This window comes from Mustela lutreola, chromosome 16 (genome assembly GCF_030435805.1).
Source record: "Mustela lutreola isolate mMusLut2 chromosome 16, mMusLut2.pri, whole genome shotgun sequence".
Classification (NCBI taxonomy): domain Eukaryota; kingdom Metazoa; phylum Chordata; class Mammalia; order Carnivora; family Mustelidae; genus Mustela; species Mustela lutreola.
In genome coordinates this window covers 45,759,675-45,782,950 of record NC_081305.1, presented here as the reverse complement: position 1 = coordinate 45,782,950, position 23,276 = coordinate 45,759,675, and the positions used below count along the sequence as shown (strand labels likewise).

The following is a 23,276-nucleotide window of genomic DNA, read 5'->3' as shown; positions in this document are numbered from 1 at the left end:
TAATACACCTACTTTATTTCATTGAGACATTATGAACTATTCCCATGAGTCACATTAGAATGGTTGTCTACAAGGGGGCAGTAGGAATGGAAAATGGGTGTAAAAGAGAATAACTATGTGGGTCGATGAGCGATGGACAGATAGGCAGTGAGGTAGCTGGATGAAATGGGGCCTGTGCTAACCGCAGCTCTAGAGCTTTGTCCTTGTCCAACATAGACACAAATTACAGGTGGTCATTTGAATTAAAATTTAAATTGATTAAAATTAAATTAATTGGAGCTCCTAGTTGACTCAGTCGGTTAAGTGTCTGACTCTTGATCTCAGCTCAGGTCTTGATCTCAGGGTGGTAACGTCAAGCCCCATGTTGGGCAGGGAGCCTACTTAAAAAAAATTCAGTCCCGCCTGGTGTTAGTCACATGTCAAGAGCTCAGTAGCCATATGTAGTTCTTGCCTACCGTACGGGATGGGGTCAGATATGGCACATTTTCATCATCACAGAAAGTTCTATTAGACAGCATGGGTAGACACGGGTAAGATCTCCTAGAGAGAAGAGGTAGTTGAGAAAGAGAATCTAGAACCACCCATCTCAAAAGAGTCATTGTAAGGAAAAAAACAAGTAACAAGATCTGTAAGAAAGTGGTATCATGGAAACAGAGGCATTCGAAAATTTTTTTATTTTTTTATTTTTAATTTTTATTTCTTTATTTATTTGACACACAGAGAGAGATCACAAGTAGGCAGAGAGGCAGGCAGAAAGAGAGGGGGAAGCAGGCTCCCCACTGAGCAGAGAGCCCGATGCGGGGCTCCATCCCAGGACCCTGAGATCATGACCTGAGCCAAAGGCAGAGACTTAACCCACTGAGCCACCCAGGTGTTCCTAGAAATTTTTTTTTTGAAAGATTTTATTTATTTATTTATTTGTCAGAGAGCACAAACATGGGGAATGGCTAGCAGAGAGAGAAGCAGACTCCCCACTGAGCAGGGAGCCAGATGCCAGACTCCATCCCAGGACTCTGGGATCGTGACCTGAGCTGAAGGCAGATGCTTGACCGACTGAGCTGCCCAGGCGCCCTACTAAAGATTTTATTTTTAAGTCCCCTAATGTGGGACTTGAACCCACAAGCCCGAGGTCAAGAGTCACATTCTCCATCAACTGAGCCAAGCCAGGTGCCCAGGCCTTAGACGTTGTCTAGGAAAAATGTGTCAAATGTAATAGAAGGAGCAGGAACCAAGTGGCAAATAAGAGGGCTCAGCAAGAACAGTTTTGCGAGAACGGAGGTCGGACCATGGCAGGTGGAAGAGAGATTGATGGGGAGGCAGGGAACTGTGGATGCAGTAAGAGTCTGAATTTCAAGAGTGGAGAAAAGCGGGGCGTGGGGGGGGGGGGGGAATCTCCATTAAGCAAGTGAGCAAGCAGTCAGTGTCGATTAGCCTTACGTTGGGTTCTTGGGAAATAAAGTGAGGTCTGGACTCCAGACACAGAGTCAGCAAGCAAAGTATCAAGGAGGGGGCTCCGAGAAGGAAGAAAAGCATAGGCGGTGCCCAAGTGGCAGGTGCAGGGCATGGAGATAATCCTGCCAGGAGTGTGGGCTTGCGTTCACAGGGACAGGGAAGCATGGAAGGGTATTGAGCAGAGGAGGAATGAGATCAAGGGAGATCAGTGGAAGTTTATGGGAGATGGAAGAATTCCTGCGGGGGCAGGAATCCTGTGGGACCCAGGTTTGAAGGAATGATGTTAGAAATTGCCAGCAAATCTGCATTGATCAGGGCGCCTGGGTGGCTCAGTTGGTTAAGGGGCTGCCTTCAGCTCAGGTCAGGATCCCCAGGTCCCGGAATCAAGGCCTGGCTTTGGGCTCCCTGCTCACCAAGGAGCCTGCCTCCTCCCTGTCCTACTGCCTGCCTCTCCCCTGCTTTTGTTCTCTCTTTCTAATATACACATAAAATCTTTTTTTTTTTAATCTGCATTTAGCTACAGAGAGTAACTTCTCTCCGCAGCGCCCTTGGTTTGTAAAGCCCAGACAAGTCTGAGGGTCCCAGGGCTCTCCAGCTGAGTGACGAGTGCAGAGCTGCCCCCTGCCAATCCCGCTGCAGGGAGAGGCCAGAAGCTCAGGTTCAAAAAGACCCCTGTTTGGGCTCTGAGTGAGGATTCGAGGGGTGTGATGGATGTGTTTTTCTGACCATAAAGAAGTGTCTATGCATGTTCTCTCCTGTGGGATTTCCAAGAATAGATAAGGGTGTCCTGAGAGTTGATATGATAGAGTAAGACACAGCTTGTGTCAACACACACAGACACACACACACACACACACACACACTTGGGCCCTGAAAGGAGTAAGAAGAAGGTCCCACGCAGTGTCAAATCCAAAATATTAATCCAAAATATGAGATTTCCCACAACCACCCCATATCTAGGGCCTCTGACTGCAGAGGACAACAGTGGATTTTGTGGAGGCAAAGACTTTTCTCTGGGGTCAGCCAAGGGGACACCTCATGGCTTAGAAGAGATTGAAGGGGCACGATCACCCCTGAGGTTCACCCTAATTCTCTGCCTCCTCACCCCTCATTTCTCTGTCTCAGACCACAGTGGGGTATCCAGTGTAGAAAATTTTGCCACGTTTGCCATAGCTGCTTCCTTCCTAGAACTCCCAGGCACGGCTCCCCACAAAGCTCCTACTCCTGTAAGCCGTCCCTCACCCCACACCTGCTTCTTGACATCCCTGGCTTTCATCCAGCCTCCTGTTTGCTCACTTCATTTTCCTGGTTGACTTTGGGTCCCATTCAACTCTCAGGCTTTATCTCTCCCTCTGGGAACCTGACCTGAGTGGGGGAAGCCAGAGCCCCTACCCACTCTGGCCACCCACAGGCCTGGGTGATAAGAGAGGGAGCGCTGGGGGCAGCAGCTGCTGGGGTGTTGTCCGAGAGGGCGCCCAGGCCTTGCAGCTGCTGGGGAAACTCCCCAACAAACAATGAGTCCTAACACTGGGTGCGAGGAGACCGGGGCATGGGTCAGGCCAGCTCCTCTGCAGGAAGATCCCAGAGCCCACACCACCTCGAGGCAGTCTCGACCTCGGCTCCCCATGTGACACCTAGGCTCCCAATGCCACTAGATTCGGGGGTGATGGGAGGCCCAGAGTTCCCCAAACCCTGTTCATCCAGTCCCTTCTTTTCTTTTCTTCTTCTTCTTCTTTCTTTTTTTTTTTTTTTTTTGCATCTTCTTTTCTTTTCTTTCTTTTTTGATTTTTATTTATTTATTTGAGAGAAGAGAGAAAGTGAGCATGAGCAGGGAGAAGGGCAGGAGAGGGAGAAGCAGACTCCCCGTTGAGCAGGGAGCCCTGGGGCTTGATCCCAGGACCCCGAGATCATGACCTGAGCTGAAGTCAGGCGCTTAAATGACAACTCCCCAGGTGCCCCCAGCCAGTCCCTTCTTGGGTCAAAAAGACCTCCCAGAAAACAAATAATCTTCCAGGAAGTAGAACCCAGTGTCTGCGTGGAACCAGGAAACAGAGGCCTCCATCCTTCTTCACACTCTGCTCCAGCCCCGAGTTCCTGCCCTGCTCTCCACAGGCGCACAACCAGAAGGTCCCCACCAGAAGAGCCTGCCTCCCACCTCCAGTCCCCAGTAAGGCTAATCTTGATGTTCACGTTTTTCAGACAAGGTTCCCAGCAGGTCCTGCTGAACTGAGGGTGGACATATTGTGTCCCACTGGCCTAGGTCAGCTGCTCAGATGCTACCCACCCCAGACACCACAGTGGGGCCCGGACACAGGATGTGGATGGCTGGGGAGCAGGAGGAATCAGCTTGTGAGGACTAGGGAGCAGCCAGGACCCGGATATGGGTCTTTTGCTATTGTTCCTGGCAGGAGGCAAAGGAAGACATCCAACCATCGAACCAGCAAGCAAGACCAAATACCACACTCCGCCCCTACCCCACACCCCACCCGCCGGGTACCCAGGCTCCCAGCACCCGCTCCCCAGCTGTTCCCCTCAGGGACACCACCCTTCCAGTTCTGAAGTTTCTAGCAGGCTCCCAGGCCACAGCCACCAGCTGTTCTCACACCCCTCTAAGGACCCAGGTGTCCAGGCTTGTCCTCCACCCTTCCCATTCAAGGTCCCCATTCCACCTGCCCTGGGATGACCAGCCTCCTCCAGGAAGTTGGCACCATCTTCTTGGCAGGTGGCCCGGGGTGTGGCCTGAGGAGCCACGAAACTCCACTATATAGACCAGCCCAGGGGCTAGCCCTACAGCTCCAGGGACCTGCAGGTGAGAGAGGCCCGGGTCCCCTATAGAAGTGGGACATGAGGTCCCCTGCTCTAGCCCCTTGTTCTAGGTTTCCCCACTCCAAACCCACTGGACCCACTGGACACCTAACTCCCCATCCTTGCCTTGTCCTGCCCTCCCTGCCCCTCACCAGACCCACTGGACATGTAACTCCCCTATACACACGCACACTGGCCCTTGGATCCAGCCCACCCCCCTTTGTGCCCAGGTGGCCCCCGTCCTCTCTGGAACAGTGCCCAGCCAGAGGGACAGACTAACCTTCCTTGACCCCTTCTCTTTCCCCACGGCAGATATGGGTTCCCTGTGGAGCTGGTGGACACTCTGGACGGGAACAACCCTCCTGTGTGGTAAGTCAGACTGAGACCCCGTCCTCGTCTTTGCTCTCGTCTGGGGGACTCTGCCTGCTGCGGTCAGCACCCTCTGTCCGTATGTCCTCCACAACCGCACCTCCCAGTACTACCCCGGGCTAGCTGAGATGGGAGTGAGTCCCCTTAGGGTCTGCAGAGAAGTGTGGTGGGACCCTCCCATCCTTTCTCTGTCCTAGAAGGAGGCAGATAAAATCCACGGTCCCCCAATTTAAGTCTTCAAGAAGTACCACTTTCTCGATTTTCTGTAACTCAGCTGAAGTTCTGACTCTGAGTCTCCTGCTGAGATGATGGAAAATTTCACTCAAGTTATTCTTGGGGGGCTTGGTGCCCGATTCCCCAGGATTATGCCCTGGACTGCAGTCTCTGGTGAAGCCAGGGTACTAAAGAAGGTTGGGGCCTCAGAGCCTTCTAGTCGTCAATCAGCATCTGCTTCGTCCCTTTTGAAACCTTCATTGTTCCTGATGCTCTGGCCCCATAGGACACTGGGACATCCTTCCAGGCTCCCCTAATTCAGTAGACAGTCCTTCTATAACCCCATATTCTCTCCAAGACCCTGTAGATCTCCTCCCCTGCCCTCTCTCTTTCCCCAACTCCCTCTCTCTCCCTCCTTCTCTTCCCGGCCCTGGAGAATCTCTTCCTAGTTGGGGGTGTTGAAAAGCACCCAGTCCTCTCTTTCTGGGAGACATATTGTCCACACTCCCATACCCTCCTTCTCCCTTTAACCCCCTTTACATCCCCATGTTTTTATTAAGACCAAAGTCATAAACCAGCACCTAAATCCAGCCCGTTGGAGCCCCACAGCACTTAAAACAATTTGGGGTTGGAGATTTCACATGGAAATTCAAATAGCCAGTTTCTCCTGAAAAATGGTTAAGATCTGGCATAAAAAAGGGGAGGGGAAGATCCCACAAGTCATCATAATAACAGGCTAACCCTACCCACTTTCCTTGGCATATGAACACTCTAGTTTGCACACCGGCCACCCAGATGGTTTCCCACATTCTTATTACTTGCCTGGCCCATCAGGTCCGAAGTGTTCAGGCTTTTGTTTTACTTACTTACTTACCTACTTACTTATTTATTTAGAGAGAGAGAGTGCACAAAGAAGAGGGAGAGGGAGAAGCAGACTCCCCACTAAGCAGGGAGCCCAATGCAGGACTTGCTCCCACGACTCTGAGATCATGACCTGAGCCTCCCAGGTGCTCCCTGTTCAGGCTTTTGGAACACAAAAGCCAGAAGGGCTGGTAGGCGAATAAGAAGAAAGGAAAGCAAGAGGAGAAAAAGCTCGAGTCAGTATTTCAATGTGGTATCTAGGCTCAGTGCAAGGCCTTCCTTCTCTGCTGGAGAGGACTAGGTGAGTAGACCTGCAACTGTGTTCTCTCCCCTTCCACCCCACTCCCAGGGTTGACCCAAGGGACCTCAGTGGACTTCCTTGCGGCCTTCCTGCAGAACTACCTGCCTAACTACCACCGGGCCTCCCTCCAACTCCTCCTCTCCAGTCTGTCGGACCACTCTGCCTCGGTCTCCATTCACTGCCACGCAGATGGCACTGAGCAGAATGTCACAGTGAACCCGGGACAGTCTGTCCTGGTCAGCGTCAGTTCCAAGGCAGAGATGTTCGGCAGTAAGGTCTTCCAACACGCGGTGACCATCCACTCTGACCGTGAGATCTCTGCGCAGGCCATAAACACAAAGCCTAACACAGCAGAGCTGACCCGGCTGTGGCCTGTCCGGGTTTTGGGCACTGAGTACTTTGCAGTCACACCTCCTGGCGTCTCATCCAAGAATGTCAAGGAGTTCGCCGTGGTGGTGGGGGCAGCGGGGGCCTCGGTCACTATGAAGCTGAAGGGGTCCGCGACATTCCAGAACAAGTTCTACCCAGCGGGCAGTATCATAACCTTGACCCTGCAGCCATACCAGGTGGCCCAGGTACAGAGCACATCTGAGCTCTCGGGGTCGAGGATCACAGCCAACAGCCCCGTGGCTGTGTTCTCCGGCCACAGCTGTGCCCAGAAACACACGAACTGCAACCACGTGGTGGAGCAGCTGCTCCCCACATCTGCCTGGGGCACCCGCTACGTGGTGGCCTCGCTGTCCTCCCAGGCCCGCTACGATCTGGTCTATGTCGTAGCCAGCAAGACCACGAAGCTGAGCTACAATCAGGGGGGCACCACTGGCTCCCGTGGGCTCCAGGAGGGCGATGTGACCGAGTTTGAGACCCGACAATCGCAGCCACTCTACCTGTCCGCAGATGTGGGCATCCAGGTCCTGCAGTTTGGCACAGGGGCCACAAGGGATGGAATAACCTATGACCCCTACCTGGCCTTGGTCCCAGACGTGGCAGCCTACTGCCCAGCCTATGTGGTGAAGAGCTTGCCAGGCACTGAGGGCGTGGCTCTGGTGGTAACACAGACAAAGGCGGTTAACGAGCTGACCCTGGAAGGGCAGAAGATGGGGGCCAAGCTCTCCTGGACAGCTGTGCCCGGCAGTGAGTTCTCCTATGCCGAGGTGGACCTTGGCCACACTGATGAGATCCACATGATTGAGGCCACTACTAACTTCGGGCTGCTCACCTTTGGGCTGCTCCAGGCCGCAAGCTATGGGACGGCAGGTGCCTGTGGCCGAAGTGAGTGATGGGAATGCCCACCCCCCTCCCCAACCACCAGCCCTGTCTAACCCATGACCCCTTGGCTGGCTCTCTCGCCCTCTCCTTTTTCCCACCAACTGCTCCCCTGTGGCTGTCCCCACCTCACCTCCATCCTCTCTGCCATCTTCCCCCTCCCTAAGGCTTCCCAGCTCCTCCCTACCCAGCCCCCTCCAGGAACCACTAAATCTTTAGCAACCAGTGTGATCCAAGGTCCCCAGCAGTCAGAAACAATGCCCGCCAGAGCACGGCAGCAGGGTCCTATGTGGAGGCCCCCACAGTGTCTGACATGTGTCTGGCCTCAGCCCTCTGTCCCTTTTTTGTTTTGTTTTGTTTTTTTAAGATTTTATTTATTAATTTGGCAGAGAAACAGAGATCACAAGTAGGCCGAGAGGCAGGCAGAGAGAGAGCGGGGGGGGGGGGGCGGGGGGGGCGCGGAGCAGGCTCCCCGCTGAGCAGAGAGCCCGATGTGGCTAGATCCCAGGACTCTGGGATCATGACCTGAGCCAAAGGCAGAGGCTTTAATCCACTGAGGCACCCAGGTGCCCCTCTGTCTGTTGTTTTTTTGCAGGGGGAGGGGAGTTAGGGATAGAGTCCTAGGAAAGAGCCAAGGTGCCTAGAGGAAGGGATCTTTGTGGGGAGGAGTGGGCTCAGGTCAGCTGATTCTTAGCAAACAGTTTGGAAGTATTTTGATATTTTATTTGTTTTTTTGAAATATGTTGCTATTTTAGCAAACATACAAGTGGCGAACTACCACTCCCCACATCTTGTAGGAATGTTTATGTCCCAACGTAAGAGGTCTAAAAGTATGATAACTAATAATGGCTGCCATGTGGGGGCGGGGTTTTCTCAATATACAAGAGACCATTCTAGTTGTGTGTGTGTGTGTTAACATAGTTAGTCTCTAGGACCTGGCCCTGTGTGTAACCTTAGGCTCAGTGCATCTGAGGAATTGCCCCCAGGCTGTGTAATGTGGTGTTTGAGGGCACAGATGCTAAAGCCAGACTTCCCAGTTTCAAATCTCACCTCTGCTTGTGTGACCTTGGCCATGTGATCTTGCCTTTGTGGGCCTCAGTTTCCCCGTCTATAAAATAGGGATAATAGCCGTATCCCTTCACAGGACTGGAGTGAGGGAGTAATAAGTGTTGTAAAGCTCTTAGGGGGTATCTGGCAAGTTATTAAGAGCAGGCAGAAAGCAAGAGGTTTTGTTTATTTTTTTAAAGATTTTATTTATTTGAGAGAGAGAGAGAGAGAGAGCATGAGCAGGGGGAGGGGAAGAGGGAGAAGCAGACCCCCTGCTGAGCAGGGAGCTGGATGCAGGACTCCATCCCGGGCTCCAGGATCATGACTTGAGCTAAAGGCAGTTGCTTAACCAACTGAGCTACCCAGGCACCCCAAGCAAGAGGTTTTTGTTGTTGTTGTTGTTGTTGTTTTAAAGATTTTATTTATTTGACAGACAGAGATTACAAGTAGGCAGAGAGGCAGTCAGAGAGAGGAGGAAGCAGGCTTCCCGCTGAGCAGAGAGCCTGATGTGGGGCTCGATCCCAGGACAGGACCCTGGGATTAGAACCTGAGCCGAAGGCAGAGGCTTTAACCCACTGAGCCACCCACGCGCCCCCAAGCAAGAGGTTTTTAACACTGGGAGGCAGGGGAGGAAGAGCTATTTCTTCCTACGTGGACCCCTTGCTTCAAGGGATCCCCCAGACATTAGAGTCCCCAGCACTGGCAAAAAATGCTCCCTCCAACCACGAGCATGCAAGCCACCTACCCTCCAAGAGCTACTTCGGGCTTGAATAGTAGAACAGGAGAAGGGGTAGGGGATTCATTATAGCAGGTAACACTCACCACCTGGGCCAAACCCTACTTATGTTTTAGCTTCGTTAAGTCTGACAATGCCCTCCTCCCAAATATCCCTGTGAAGAATGTACTGTTACCACCCCCTTGTTGCAAACGGGGAAACTGAGGCATAGAAGGCTTAAAATCACTTGTCCAGTGCCACCCAGTGGACCGGCAGAGCCAGGATTCTAACCTAGGCAGCCTGATCCAGGAAGGCAGAGAGTTCCAAGAGTTCCATTTTCTGTCCTTAAAAAAGATACCTTAGCCTTCTGACCCAAGTGGGAATGCACGGGAAGGGGACACGGAGAGAGAAAAACCACAGATCAGCATTTCCACAGTGATCCCTGTCCGGCTTTCTTCACTACCTTCCAGTTCTTCTGGGCTGGGCCATGTCAAACCAGGGAATTAGAATACCTGGGGTTGGGTCACGCCTGGGCAGCCATCTCCTCAGGGGGGCCTCCAGACCTCAGTTTCCCCACTTCTCCACTAGGTAGTTGTGAGCCCACTGCCCCAGCTCCGCACAGCAGGAGAGCTCCAAGATTTCCACTTGTGAGGATACCCCTGACTCATTCTCTGTTGCCGCCCCCTCCCTCCCCTCTGCAGCCGTGTTATCCCAGAAACCCTCCTGTCAAGACGTGCAGTGCAGTCCCCAGCAGAAATGCCAGGTGGTGGATCAACAGGCCAAGTGTGTGGCGGTCCCCGTGGCCACCTGCCGCGCCCAAGGTGACCCCCATTACACCACCTTTGACGGCCGGCGCTACGACATGATGGGCACGTGCCTTTACTTGATGGCGGAGCTGTGCGGCAACGACCAGACCCTGCCTGCTTTCAGCGTGGAAGCCAAGAACGAGCATCGCGGCAGCCGCCGGGTATCCTATGTGGGCTTGGTCAATGTGCGAGCCTACAGCCACACAGTCTCTCTGGCCCGAGGGGAAGTTGGCTTCGCTCGGGTAAGTGTCCACAGGGTTCGGACTTAATATCTATGAGTCTCTAGTCGGAAGGAAGAGGCAAAGCCTGGGGGTCGGGCCCCAAACCCAAGCCCTTGGCTGTGGAGTGAGGGGTACAAAGGAGGGGCGTGGCCACGGGAGTGGGGACTGGGGAGGGGGAATTTGAAAATCAGTGGCAGAGCCTGCCATCCCTTTCGTCCAGCAACTCCACTTTTAGAAATTTCGGGGATACTCGGAGATATGGTTAGGGGAAGAAAAGCTTATGCCAACGTGGTTTGTGATAGCAAAAGGAGGGAAAAAAAAAAAGGAAACAAACTGTCCAACAATGGGGAATGTCTTCCGTGACCAAACGCTAAATTTAGGGAACATTTCCTATGTGCTAGATTTGTTTCTTAGTGCTTTCCATGTATTAATGCATGGAATGCTCACAGCAATCTACAGGGGGAGACGTTATTATTATTAACACTTTCAGGTGAGGAGACTGAGGTCCAGAGAGATGAGCGACTTACCAAGGGCTCTGAGCCAGTAAGAGATGTAGCTGGGAACACGGGCAGGCTGACTCCTGAGTCACTATTCTTAACCTCTTTGCCATCCTGCCTCATATCATATATTTACACTCTTTTGTTTATTTTGGATATCAAATGTACACATAATAAAACCCATAAATCTTAAGGTCATGGAGTTTTGACAAATATGCAATTAAGATAAGAATCTACTCATTATTCCAGAACATTCTCTCATGCCCCTTCCCAGACGATCCCAGCCTGCTCCTAGAGGCAACCATAGTTCTAATTTTTTCCCCCATGGATTAGTGTTGCCTGTTTAAGAACTTCGTGTTAATGGAATCACACAGTGGAAGAAGCCATTTGCGGGAAGATTCTTTTGCTCTCCACAGTCCTTATGCATTTCTTCCATGTTGCTGCAATTCTTTTTTCTTTTCTTTTTTTTTTTAAGAGGTAAAGCATCAGCAGAGCTCAAAACAAACAGGGCATGTCCTGGAAAAAGGTCTGGCTGTCACTCCTGTCTTCACCGGCTTTCTCTCTCTTCCCGACCCCTCCCCCACTCCCCAGTTTTCCTGATTTCTTCAGGTTCCACCTAGGGTTTCTTTATGCCAATACAAGCAAGGGAAACCTACGTTCTTCCCTCTCCCCTTTCTTATCTGCTCTGTTCGGCACTTTGCTTTTTACTCTGTATGGTAGCTTCTGGAGCCGTTTCCCTATCAACATAAAGGGAGCCTCTGCTTGCTTTCTTGTTGTTCTTTAAATCTGTGTGGCTCTGCATTGGATGGATGCCCCATGATTCAGTGAGCTCGATCTCCCACGGATGGATGCTTTGTTCGCGATGGCAGATATGATAGCACAGCACTGAGCATTCTTGTACCCCCTGGCCATGCGGGGGTGCGGGTGGATCTGTGAGATTCATAAGCAAGTGGATTAAAGTAAGTGTTCTAGAAATCTAGAGGGACTGAGCACCAGATCAGAGGGACTTCAAATCCCCCAAAATTACGTGGAGAATTTTGCCCCTGCTGTGAGAGAGCCGGGTATGGTTACTTTTGTCAGATCCTTACAGAGGTCAGTGACTTGACAGGGGTTTAGAGCTCTTGAGAGAATCATGATAGGCTGTCCCCAGGACTCCTGGAGTCGCCCAGCCAGGACCAGGCCGAGAGGGAATGCCGGGTGAATGTTTATCTAACACATCAGCGCTTTTGCTCATTCACTGAGAACTTGCAATTCTACCAGGCACCTTTCTAGGCATTGGAGGTGAAGCCACAAGCAGAGCAGACAAAAATCCCTGTCTTTGTGGGGCTGCCGGTCTCTGGAGTGAGGCAGAGGATAAACATGAGACATTTGCAAATGATATGTTAGAAACTTAGAAGCTACAGGAAAGCAAAATAGACCAGGGAGAGGGCATAGGGAGTAGGGACGGGTTTGCCACATAGAATAGAGTGGTCAGGAGTGGCCTCACTGCCATGGTGACAACCAAGCAAAGCCTTTGTAAGAGGACAGAGGTCAGCGAATGAGCCACAGGTGCATCCAGGGGAAGAACATTTCAGGGCACAGGGAGGCGAGGGCAAAGTGGCAGCAACAGGAAGAAGGAATCCCAGGGTAGCTGGAGCAGGGGGAGGCGAGTGCGGAGGGTTTGAGGGGTGAGGACCAGACCACAGGATCTGACAGCTCATCCTCCCCACCCCCACCCCCTGCAGATTGACAACCAGCGCTCGCGCCTGCCCATCTCCCTGGCCGAGGGCCGCCTGCGCGTGTACCAGAGTGGGACCCGGGCCATAGTGGAGCTGAACTTCGGGCTGGTGGTCACCTACGACTGGGACTGCCAGCTGGCCCTGAGCCTGCCCGAGCGCTTCCAAAACCAGGTGTGTGGACTGTGTGGCAACTACAACAACAATCCCGATGATGACTTCCTCACCTACGACTCAGAGATGGCAGCTGACCCCGTGGAGTTTGCCAATAGCTGGAAGCTGGATGACGAGGACTACCTGTGCGAAGACGGCTGCCAGAACAACTGTCCCTCCTGCACCCCAGGCCAGGCCCAGCACTATGAGGGCAACCCTCTCTGCGGCATGCTGACCCAGGCCAATGGCCCCTTTGCGGCCTGCCACAGTGCCCTGCCCCCCCGGCCCTTCCTGGAGGAGTGCGTGTACGACCTGTGCGTGGTCAACGGGGACCGGGCCAGCCTGTGCCGCAGCCTCAGCGCCTATGCCCAGGCCTGCCAGGAGCTTGGCATCTCTGTCGGGAACTGGAGGCCGCTGGCCCACTGTCGTGAGTGATGCCCTTGGCATGTGGTGGGAGGCAGGGGACTCCTCGCATCTGCCCCACATCTGAGCTCTTCTTGGGGTTCAGCCTGAAGCTGGACTGTGCAGGAGACACAGGGAGGGCTGAGATAGTGAGACTGTACCCACAGTGAGCCTAAGGTTGGGTCAGATACACCCTAGACAGTGACCACGAAGGTCGTCCCTGCTGGGCTCCTCCAGCATAGGCAGAAGGGACAGGGACAGGAGGAGGGAAGTCTAGGGGCTATGGGCAACCAGGAGAACTTTTCAACTCAGCCTGGGGGTCGAGGAGGGTTTCCTAGAGAAAGGGATGCCCAATATGAAACCTGTAAGAGGAACTGAAACAAGACGGAAAAGGGGGGGAGCGGGACGTGGGTTCCAGGCTGGGAGAGGAGCATAGGTAAAAGCTGGCACGAGAGATAGTCCTACAAGTCCCAAAGCAGAAATGGGAGCATCCCCTGGTTCACAGCCCTTCCATGACTCCTCGAAGCCCTCTGGATGAAGTCCAAGCTCCTTAGTCAGGTGTCCGTCCACTTAATCATTCATTCATTCATTTATTCATTCATTCTACCAGCATTCCCCGAGCCCCTATCGGGCCCCATCCCTCTGCTGATGATGGACACCGTGGGGGCCCAGCACACACCTGTCCCTGCCCTTGAGAGGCTCCCCCCAAAATTTTTAGGAGACAGAAATTCCAGTGCACAGGGAGGAGGAGGTATCCAGGTTCAGGCCTAGGGCTTGAGATGGGGATTCCAGAGGGGTAGTAGGTCTGGGGGAGATGCTGAGAACACGTGGGGATTCCAGAGGGGGAGTAGGTCTGGGGGAGATGCTTGGCTTAGTCACTCCTCTGTCCTCACTTCCCAGTAAACACCCACCCTCCCGAGTTCCCCCAATGCCTGGTGCGAAGGAGGAACTGGTGAGTCCTTTCATCCACTCATGCATTTCTGAAAGAACGAGCATCTCCATGGGCCAGACACTGTCCGTTGGTGCTGGCAGTTCAGTGGGGGATTGAGGCTGACCAGACCCCCACCCTCACAGAATTTATACCCTAGAGGGGGAGAAAGACAGTGAACAGCAAACCATGAAATATCTTTAAAGAGCAAAAGAAATGAAGTTCATGGATAACAGCAAGCAGGAGTCTCCTGAAGAGGGTGCTCAGGGATGGTCTTTCTGGGGAAGTGACAAGGGAGTCGAGAGCAGGATGACACTGGAGTCAGCTAAGTAGTAATGATACTATGGGCTGTTTCTGCATGGATGAACTCATTGACTCCTCAGAACTCTGTGAGGTCAGTACTATTATTATCTCATGTTACTGATGAGGAAACCGAGGCACAGGGTGATTGGAGTCATTTGCTCACAATCACACAGCAAAAAAGGGAGACTGGTGTTTGAACCCAGGCTATCTGGGCTCCAGTAGCTTTCTTTTTTTTTACTTTTTTTTTTTTTAAAGATTTTATTTATTTGACAGAGAGAGATCACAAGTAGGCAGAGAGGCAGACAGAGAGGGAGAGAGGAGGAAGCAGGCTCCCCACTGAGAAGAGAGCCCGATGCGGGGCTCGATCCCAGGACCCTGGGATCATGACCTGAGCCGAAGACAGAGGCTTTAACCACTGAGCCACCCAGGCGCCCCTCCAGTAGCTTTCTTTTAACCATATGCTGCACTGCCTTCTGAGGAACAACCAGTGCAGACCCTGGGAACAGCCAGTGCAAAGGCCCTGAGGTGGGAGCCTGAGGACCCATGAGGAAGCCTGTGTGGCTAGGACAAAGTGAACCAAAGGGAGAATAAGAGGAGATGAAGAGAGACACAATGGGTGCAGATGATGGGGAGCTTGGCGGGCCACCAAGAGGACTCAGCTTTTCCCCTGAGATGGCACGACAAGAGGGCTCTGAGCAGGAGAGGGACACCACTGGTGCTCACAGGGCCCCTCTGGCTGCACGTGAGGAAAAGCCTGTGAGGGTCAAATGGGAGATATGGGGGAGAGACCAGGCAGAAGGCTGCTTTGGGGGCACGTGATGGGGGGGACGATGACGTGAGAAGGGGGCAGATGCTGGATAGATTTTGACTGTGAGCTCACAGGATTTACTGACAGGTTGTCGGTGAAAATGAAGGAGGAAAGGAGTCAACAATGTCTCTGAGATTTGGGGCCCCAGCACCTGGAGGGATGGAAGCGCTGGGCAGAGCTCCAGGGCGAAGTAGGATGTGGGGAGGGAAGTCCTGCTGAGCGCTGGCCTAACCCCCACTCCCCGTCTCTCTCCTCCCTGTCTCTCCTGCAGCCCTGTCCTGCCCCGCCAACAGCCGCTATGAGCAGTGCGCCCCTGCCTGCCTCCCCACCTGCAACTCCCAGGCGGTGCCGTCCAACTGCTCCGGGCGCCCGTGCGCTGAGGGTTGCGTGTGCCTCCCAGGCTTCGTGGCCAGCGGTGGCGCCTGCGTGGAGGCCTCGTCGTGCGGCTGCACCTTCGAGGGCCGCCCGCTCGCTCCGGGCCAGCAGGTGTGGGCGGACGATCAGTGCCAGCGGCAGTGCACTTGCAATGGCGCCACCCAGCAGGTGAGCTGCAAAGACACTCAGGGCTGCCCCACGGGCGAGCACTGCGACATCCAGAACGGCCTCCTGGGTTGCTACCCCGACAGCTTCGGGAGCTGCCAGGCATCCGGGGACCCACACTACGTGAGCTTCGACGGCCGGCGCTTTGACTTCATGGGCACCTGCACCTACCTGCTGGTCGGCTCGTGCGGCCAGGCCGCCGCGCTGCCCACCTTCCGGGTGCTGGTGGAAAACGAGCACCGGGGCAGCCAGACCGTGAGCTACACGCGCGCCGTCCGTGTGGAGGCCCGTGGTGTGAAAGTGACCGTGCGCCGGGAGTCCCCTGGCCAAGTGCTGGTGAGTGAACCAGGGGCGGGTGGAGGAGCAGGAAATCTCCCTTAGGGAGGAGGCGCTCTGAACCCCGGGTGGGTTAGAAGACCTTGTGGTCAATGCTTAAGCCCCGGGCCCCCAAGCGGGGTGGTACTGCATCTCCTTGGCTGTGTGACTGTCTCTCCAGGCTTTCGTTTTGTCTTTTGGGTGCACCACCCAGCAGAAGTCAAGAACCACTGATTTTTCTCTGTTTAAAAAAAAAAAAAAAAAAAAGATTAAAATCGAGAGGCGGGTTTGTAAGATTCACAGCTCTAGTAAGTGATCACTGAGATGTTTGGGACAGAGGCCCATGTCCTGGGGAGGAAGAGGATGGATTGGAAATGAAAAATAAAGGAAATTTCCATGGCCAAGCACCACGGCTAAACCCTTTACAAGCCTTAGGTCAGAATCTTCAGAATGACCCTGGAGTAAAGGAAATTTTGCCCATAAATCTGAGTGTCTGGCATAGAGAAACTTCTAGATAAACAGAGGGCATAATGATTCATTTTTAAATTCCCACCTCTCTGAGATGACATTTAAACTGAGTCTGGAATAGCCATCGCCAATACATACTAAGTTACTTCTACATGTTAAATGCTTGACATAGAGTAACTCAATCTCTAAAACTCTGTGAAATAGCTGATCTTGTTAGGTGAGAAACTGAGGTATGCAATGGCTAAATTATCTATTCATGGTCACACAGCTAGTGAGTGATAGAGCTACGACTTGAAGCCAGCTCATTTGGCTCCTGAGCCCATACTTTCTTAACCACTACACCCTGCTGCCTCTTCTGCGTAGAGGGATGGAATAGGCAGAGACAGAAGTGGATGGAAGAGTATTCCAAGCAGAAGGAATAGCGAGTGCAAAGGCCCTGGGGCAGGAACAAACAAGAGGGGCAGAGGAACAGCCTGGGGGCCCCAGGGGCTGGAATGGAGGGAGGGGATGATGGAGGGGATGACTGTGACAGAGGTCTTGATTTCACCCAAAATCTGAAAGACAAGGGAGAAACTACCAGGCAAAGAGGGGTGGTTCCTAGGTGCAGGGAGCAGCAGGTGCAAAAGGTGGACTGAACTGAGCTTGAACACTATAGAACAGCATGGAACCAGTGCAGCTATACTTGAGAATGAGGCTGGGGGGATGGGATAGAGAGGATGGTAGGAGAGGAGGTCAGAAAAGTGGGGACAAGCAGGGCCTGGTGGGGGGAGGGGTTCTATTTTAAGCTGAGACACAAAGGATGATGGGGAGTCAATCAGGCAAAGAATAGGGATGTGGAGGAGGGTAGCACTGTCTAGCAGAAGGCACAGTGAAGGCTCTGAGACCAGGCTGAGCTTGCTGGGTCCAGGAGTAGGTAAGAATACCCGGATGGAGTTGTGGGGGTGGGGATGGACAGTATTGGAGAATGAAGTCGGAGAGCAGTGAGGCTCAGATCACCTAGGGCCACCAGAAGGGGTTTGGCTCAAAGCTAACACCCAACAACTGAAGTAGCATTAGCCAACTAAAGAGTGCTGTGTAGGGTCCTAGGAGGAGGGCATGGCATGTGCAAAGGTCATGAAGTGGGAGCGCACTTGGTGTGCTGCGTGCTCAGGGAGACAACAAGGAGATTGAGTGAGCGATGTGGCAGGTGCTACAGGCACCAAGGTGGACGGAGCCAAAGTGAAGCGAGTCCTCATAGGGAAGGGGCCTGGCTTTGCGCCGTGTCCTGAAGGATGAAGGAGAAGCAGCCAGGAGGGAAGTGTTGAGTGATATTCTTGGCAAAATGAAAAGGCCGTAGAGGTGGACGAAACTGAGAGAAGTAGAAGAATAACAAGAAAGCCAGTGTGGCTGGAAAAGACTGGGTGAGGCAGGGGAAGTGGGAGGTGGTAAGGTCGGGGAGGTAATGGGGAGACAGATCCTGTAGGTCATGGGTTAAGGATTTGGGTTTAAGCTGATAGCTGGAGGTTGGAGGCAGGTAGCTGGTGTGTCAGACAGGAGAAGAGCAAGTGCAAAGGTCCTGAGGTGGAGCCAAGCATCATGTGCTCAAGAGAACAACAAGGAGTTCAGAATAGTTGGAGCCAAGTGAGTAAAGGGCGGGACACCCAGCCGTGCATACCCTGACCCCTTGGACCTCCTTCATCTTTGTCCAGGTGGATGGCATCCTTCATCACCTGCCTTTCCAGGCAGCAGACGGGCAGGTGCAGGTCTTCCGCCAGGGCCAAGATGCCGTTGTGCGCACAGACTTTGGCCTGACTGTCACCTACGACTGGAACCACCGAGTGATTGCCAAGGTGCCCAGCAGCTATGCTGGGGCCCTGTGTGGGCTCTGCGGGAACTTCAATGGGGACCCCAATGATGACCTGGCTCTGCGGGGTGGAGGCCAAGCTGCCAATGCCCTGGCCTTTGGAAACAGCTGGCAGGAGGAGACGAGGCCAGGGTGCGGAGCAACTGAGCCAGGGAACTGTCCAAACCTGGACTCCCTGGTGGCCCAACAGCTGCAGAGCAAGAAGGAATGTGGGATCCTTGCGGACCCCAAGGGGCCATTCCGTGAGTGCCACAGCAAGCTGGACCCGCAGGGTGCTCTGCGTGACTGCGTCTATGACCGCTGCCTGCTGCCAGGCCAGTCTGGGCCATTATGTGAGGCACTGGCCACCTACACTGCTGCATGCCAGGCTGCCGGGGCCACGGTGCACCCCTGGAGGAGTGAGACGTTTTGCCGTGAGTACCGGGACTGACAACAGGGGGGCTCGGCCTCATGAATATTCATTAACATATAAATAGCATTAATTCATGTGATTCTTAGAAAAGTGTTTCTGAGGTAGAGACTGTGGTTGTACCCATTTAACAGGTGAGGAAACAGAGGCTTAGGAAGATTCAGTTACATGTCTGGGAAGTCACAGATGCAGGAAATATTTGTAAGATGACCAGAAATATCTGGTGGCCCCGGGTCTAATTCCTCTATGGCAGCTGTCATTCAGAGATGAGTAGCATTGCTGCCTCTAGAAGAAGACTCATCCCTTTCCAGTGTTTTTGGTCCCCAGCTGGCCAACTCCACTCATTTACAGCACCTGCCTGCGTGGTATGCATCACTATCCATTGAAATACACATGATAAATACATACATGTCACACCATTACTTCTTCTCCTTCAGCTTATATTCATTCATCCATTCAACAAATATTTATTGAACACCTACTATATCCCAGGCACTGAGGATATAATGGGGAAGAAAACAGGAAAAAAATTTGTTTCCTCTCCTGAACTGACTTTCTAGTGGTTTTTAGTTCCAGCAGCATCTAACCTAACTTAATATACTGACAGATGTGAAAGTCTCTTTTCTCATCATGGCACCAGTTAGTTCTTGCTGTGTAACAAACATCCCCAAAGCGAAAAGTGGATTAAAACAACATACAGTTATTATTTCTCATGATTCTGCGGGCTGCTTGGCTCATCTCCTAGTCTAGGCCAGCAGGGTTTTTCTCTGCAGGCTTGCTGGTGGTTCTGTGAAGGCTGGAGGGTCCAGAATGGCTTGACCTTACACATCTGCTGGTTGTCAGGCTGGTTGGTTTGGGGCATCTTCACCGGGACTGCTTGTCCCTGCTGACTCGGTCTTATCTTCCAGCCGATTGGCACAGACTTCTTCGTATAGTGGTCTCAAGGTTCCAAAGAGCGGTGTGCATGGGCAGACCCCAGTAGGCAAGCACACTTAGGGCCTTTGCTTGGCATCCCATTTGCTATCATCCCATGAGCCAAAGCCAGGACCACGGCCACGCCCGGAAGAAGGGGTGGCCGTCATCAGTCTGTCCCAATCCCCACCATACTTCTTCACCACAAATATAAGACCCCTGTGAACAGCATTTCATTATCTTCAGAAATTCCCAAGACCATCAGACTCTAAGTGTTTAAAAAAAAAAAAAAAGGTTGGAATGACTTCTCATTGCAAGTATCATTAGTACACAACTGATAAAAAATATTCAACATGAAGAGTAGAATATCCTGGAAAAGCATCTCTTAGTGAGACGGATGAAACTTCCCCCCCCCCCCCAAAGAGTTCACATCTGCTGTTGAGTGAGACCAGTTCAACCTCAATTCTGGTTTTGATTTTCTTTATTTTATTTTTTTTTAAGATTTTATTTATTTATTTGACAGACAGAGATCACAAGCAGGCAGAAAGGCAGGCAAAGAGAGAGGAGGAAGCAGGCTTCCTGCTGAGCAGAGAGCCCGATGCCATAAAACTTAACTCCTCCTGTCCTCCGAGAAGCTGGCTCCATCAGACCCTCCTTCTTTCTTGTCAAGAGTGACGTTGGTCCCGATCCCTTATCAGGGAGGACTCATCCTCCCCATACTTCCAGCATGGTCCCCATACTTCACAGCAGTATTTGGAAGTGTCCCTTTGTGTCCCCAGAGGTTTCCACGCCCCTGGGGGGCATACTGTGTTGATTCAGGATGGTAGGGAGTGCACAGTTGTCCTCCATAAAGTGGGAGATGCACGCTACCCAAAGGAACAATGGGAAGGGAGATGCATCTTGGTCTGAGGCATCTTAAGAAAGGTTTCTATTGCTGTGGGTAACACTCCGGCGGCACACTTCCCACGGCGGCGCAGCTCCCTTTCTGAGGGCTTCTAAGGCTTCTTCTCATTGCCTCCTGACTGCCACCCTAGATGGTGGGATCTTTCCTATTCATAGTTTACAAAGTGAGCAGCTGGAACCAGAGAGATAAGAAATCATCCGCCTGAGGTCACACAGCAGGGGGACAGGCAGGTTGGCTCCTCAACTTGTACCATTAATTGCTTCATTCTGTAGCCTTTGTGGAAACTGAGGATCTCTTATTTCCTTAAGACCACTCTTGGGGCACCTGGGTGGCTCAGCAGTTGGACCTCTGCCTTCAGCTCAGGTCATGATCCCAGGGTCCTGGGATCGAGCCCCCGAATCGGGCTCTCTGCTCAGCAGGGAGCCTGCTTCCCCCCCCACTCTGTCTGCCTGCCTCTCTGCCTACTTGTGATCTCTCTCTGTCAAATAAATAAATAAAATCTAAAACAAAAAAACAAAACAAAACAAAAAAAAAGCCACTCTTGTGCTTATACCACGTGGGGCGGTTTTAGAAGACTGAGTCGTGAGGACACAGACATCAGGCAGGGGGCACCTAGGGTGGGCCTTACCCCGCGCACCCATACCCAGCTCTGATGACTGTGCGTGTTGTGCCGTTCTCAGTTCCTCCAACACCCCTTTGGTTTTTGTTTTGTTTTTTTTTTTTTAATTTTGCTGAAATATTTTATTTTTTAAAGATTTTATTTATTTATTATTTACTTATTTGAGAGAGAACACAAAAGAGAGCACAAGTCGGGGGGAGGGGCAGAGGGAAAATGGGATCCTGGGATCATGGCCTGAGCCAAAGGCAGATGCTTAACCCACTGAGCCACCCAGGCGCCCCAATTTTGGTGAAATATTTTCAAGCAAATTCTAGACATATGAGTTTTCCCATAAATACTTCAGTAAACATCTCCAACAGAGAAAACTTTTTTTTTAAGATTTTATTTATTTATTTGACAGACAGAGATCACAAGTAGGCAGAGAGGCAGGCAGAGAGAGAGGGGGAAGCAGGCTTCTCGCTGAGCAGAGGGCCTGATGTGGGGCTTGATCCCAGGACCCTGAGAGCATGACCTGAGCCAAAGGCAGAGGCTTAACCCACTGAGCCACCCAGGCACCCCCAGACAGAGCTTTTAAGAAACATGACCAAAGTGCTATTCTTACCAGTAACAAAAATAACACTGACATCATTTAAACCCAACCTAGGTTCAAATTTCCCCAATTGTGTTAAAAGAAGTGAATTTTTTTCCCCTAGTTTGTTAGAATCCAAATCCAGACCAGGTCCACACAAGGCACTGAGTTGATTTTTCTTGAATATCTTTCATCTTGCAATAGCCCCTTTCCTCACCTCCCCTTACACATTATTATGAAATTGTTAAAATGTATAGAAAAATGGAAGGGATTTTACAATGAATACAATACTTACTGTCTAGATTCTTCAGTCTACATTTGCTATGTTTACTTTATCTCATATCTGCCCCCCTATCCATTTTGTTCGGGCCATTTATTTGTTGGGAAAAAAATCAAGTCATTGGTCCTGCAGAATTTCCTACTCCCTGGATTTGGCTAGTTGCTTTTTTAAAGTATTATTTAACTTGTTCTTCTGTCCCCAGATTCTCTTTTAAGCTGGCTATAAGATCTAGAACAGTGCTCAAACTTTGGTGATGATGGCAATGTGCTGTCCCTGTGCTGTCCTGTATAGTCACCACCGGTGATACATTGAGCACTTGCCATGGGGCTAGTCTGACCAAGGAACTAAATCTTCTATTTTATTGAGTTTTAATTAACTTGGCTTTAAATGGCCACACATGGCTATCATCTCAGCACACATAGAGGCTTTACTGGGCTCAGTCTCAGGTGTCTTGTTTCGTTTTGTTTCGAGGAAACCACCTGTCTTATAATCTGGAGTGACTGGCGTTTAGAGAGGAACAGGAATTATTTTTTTTCCTCTTCTCCACAACATGGGCCAAAGACTTCAATTTACTACAGAATCACTCCTCCTACTACTACATTACTATAGAATGAAGAGGCTAAAATTTCTGTGTTCACAAATGCACTGCATAGATCACAAACATGCATATACTGTATATGCTCTTACATGTTTAAGACATGACATTAAGGACATTATAGATAACCATAAACTACAGTCAGGTTGGAACAGAATCTTCGCTGTCAGGCCCAGATGAATTGTGATATAATCTGGGCCCCAGGCCCCACTGAACAGAGGGACTCCTTGCAGCAGGACGGCATACGTGTGAGTGTGTGGGCAAGGGTGTGGCTGTGTGTGTGTCACCCGGGAGCCCAGATTCTTGATGCTCACGTGCTCACCGCTGCTCTCCCTGCAGCTCTGAGCTGTCCGCCCCACAGCCATTATGAGACCTGTTCCCGTGGCTGCCCGCTGTCCTGTGGGGACCTCCCGGTGCCTGGGGGCTGTGGCTACGACTGCTACGAGGGCTGTGTGTGTGACGAGGGCTTCGCACTCAGTGGTGAGTCCTGTGTGCCCCTGCCCTCCTGCGGCTGCACACACCAAGGAGTCTACCACCCGCCAGGCCAGACCTTCTACCCCGGACCTGGGTGTGATTCCCTTTGCCAATGCCAGGAGGGCGGCCTGGTGTCCTGTGAGCCCTCCGCCTGTGGCCCCCAGGAGGCCTGCCAGCCATCCGGTGGCTTCCTGGGCTGCGTGGTCGTGGGCTCTGCCACCTGCCAAGCTGAGGGAGACCCCCATTACACCACCTTCGACGGCCGCCGCTTCGACTTCATGGGTACCTGTGTGTACGTGCTGTCTCAGACCCACCAGACCCGGCCTGGGCTGCAGCAGTTCACCGTCCTGCAGGAGAACGTGGCCTGGGGCAATGGGAGAGTCAGTGTGACCAGGGTGATCACCGTCCAGGTGGCGAACTTCACCCTGCGGCTGGAGCAGAATCAGTGGAAGGTCACGGTGAGAGCAGCAGCGGAGCATGCAGGGGA

General features: G+C 52.2%; 1 protein-coding gene across 3 annotated transcripts in view; it reads left to right on the top strand.

The window, feature by feature from the left end:
- The first annotated feature begins 4,483 nt into the window (after positions 1-4,483).
- FCGBP (Fc gamma binding protein) overlaps positions 4,484-23,276 on the top strand; it is a 42,430-nt gene continuing 23,637 nt past the window's right edge. Inside the window, exons 1-7 of one of the 3 annotated variants that reach the window (XM_059151689.1) lie at positions 4,484-4,626; positions 6,050-7,273; positions 9,731-10,077; positions 12,278-12,848; positions 15,134-15,738; positions 17,874-18,441; positions 22,655-23,247. In XM_059151689.1, the coding sequence (XP_059007672.1) occupies positions 4,572-4,626; positions 6,050-7,273; positions 9,731-10,077; positions 12,278-12,848; positions 15,134-15,738; positions 17,874-18,441; positions 22,655-23,247 (3,963 nt within the window). In that variant the 5' untranslated portion in view covers positions 4,484-4,571. The remainder of the gene's footprint in view (positions 4,627-6,049; positions 7,274-9,730; positions 10,078-12,277; positions 12,849-15,133; positions 15,739-17,873; positions 18,442-22,654; positions 23,248-23,276) is intronic. The other 2 variants (XM_059151688.1, XM_059151690.1) reach the window with 2 other exon arrangements.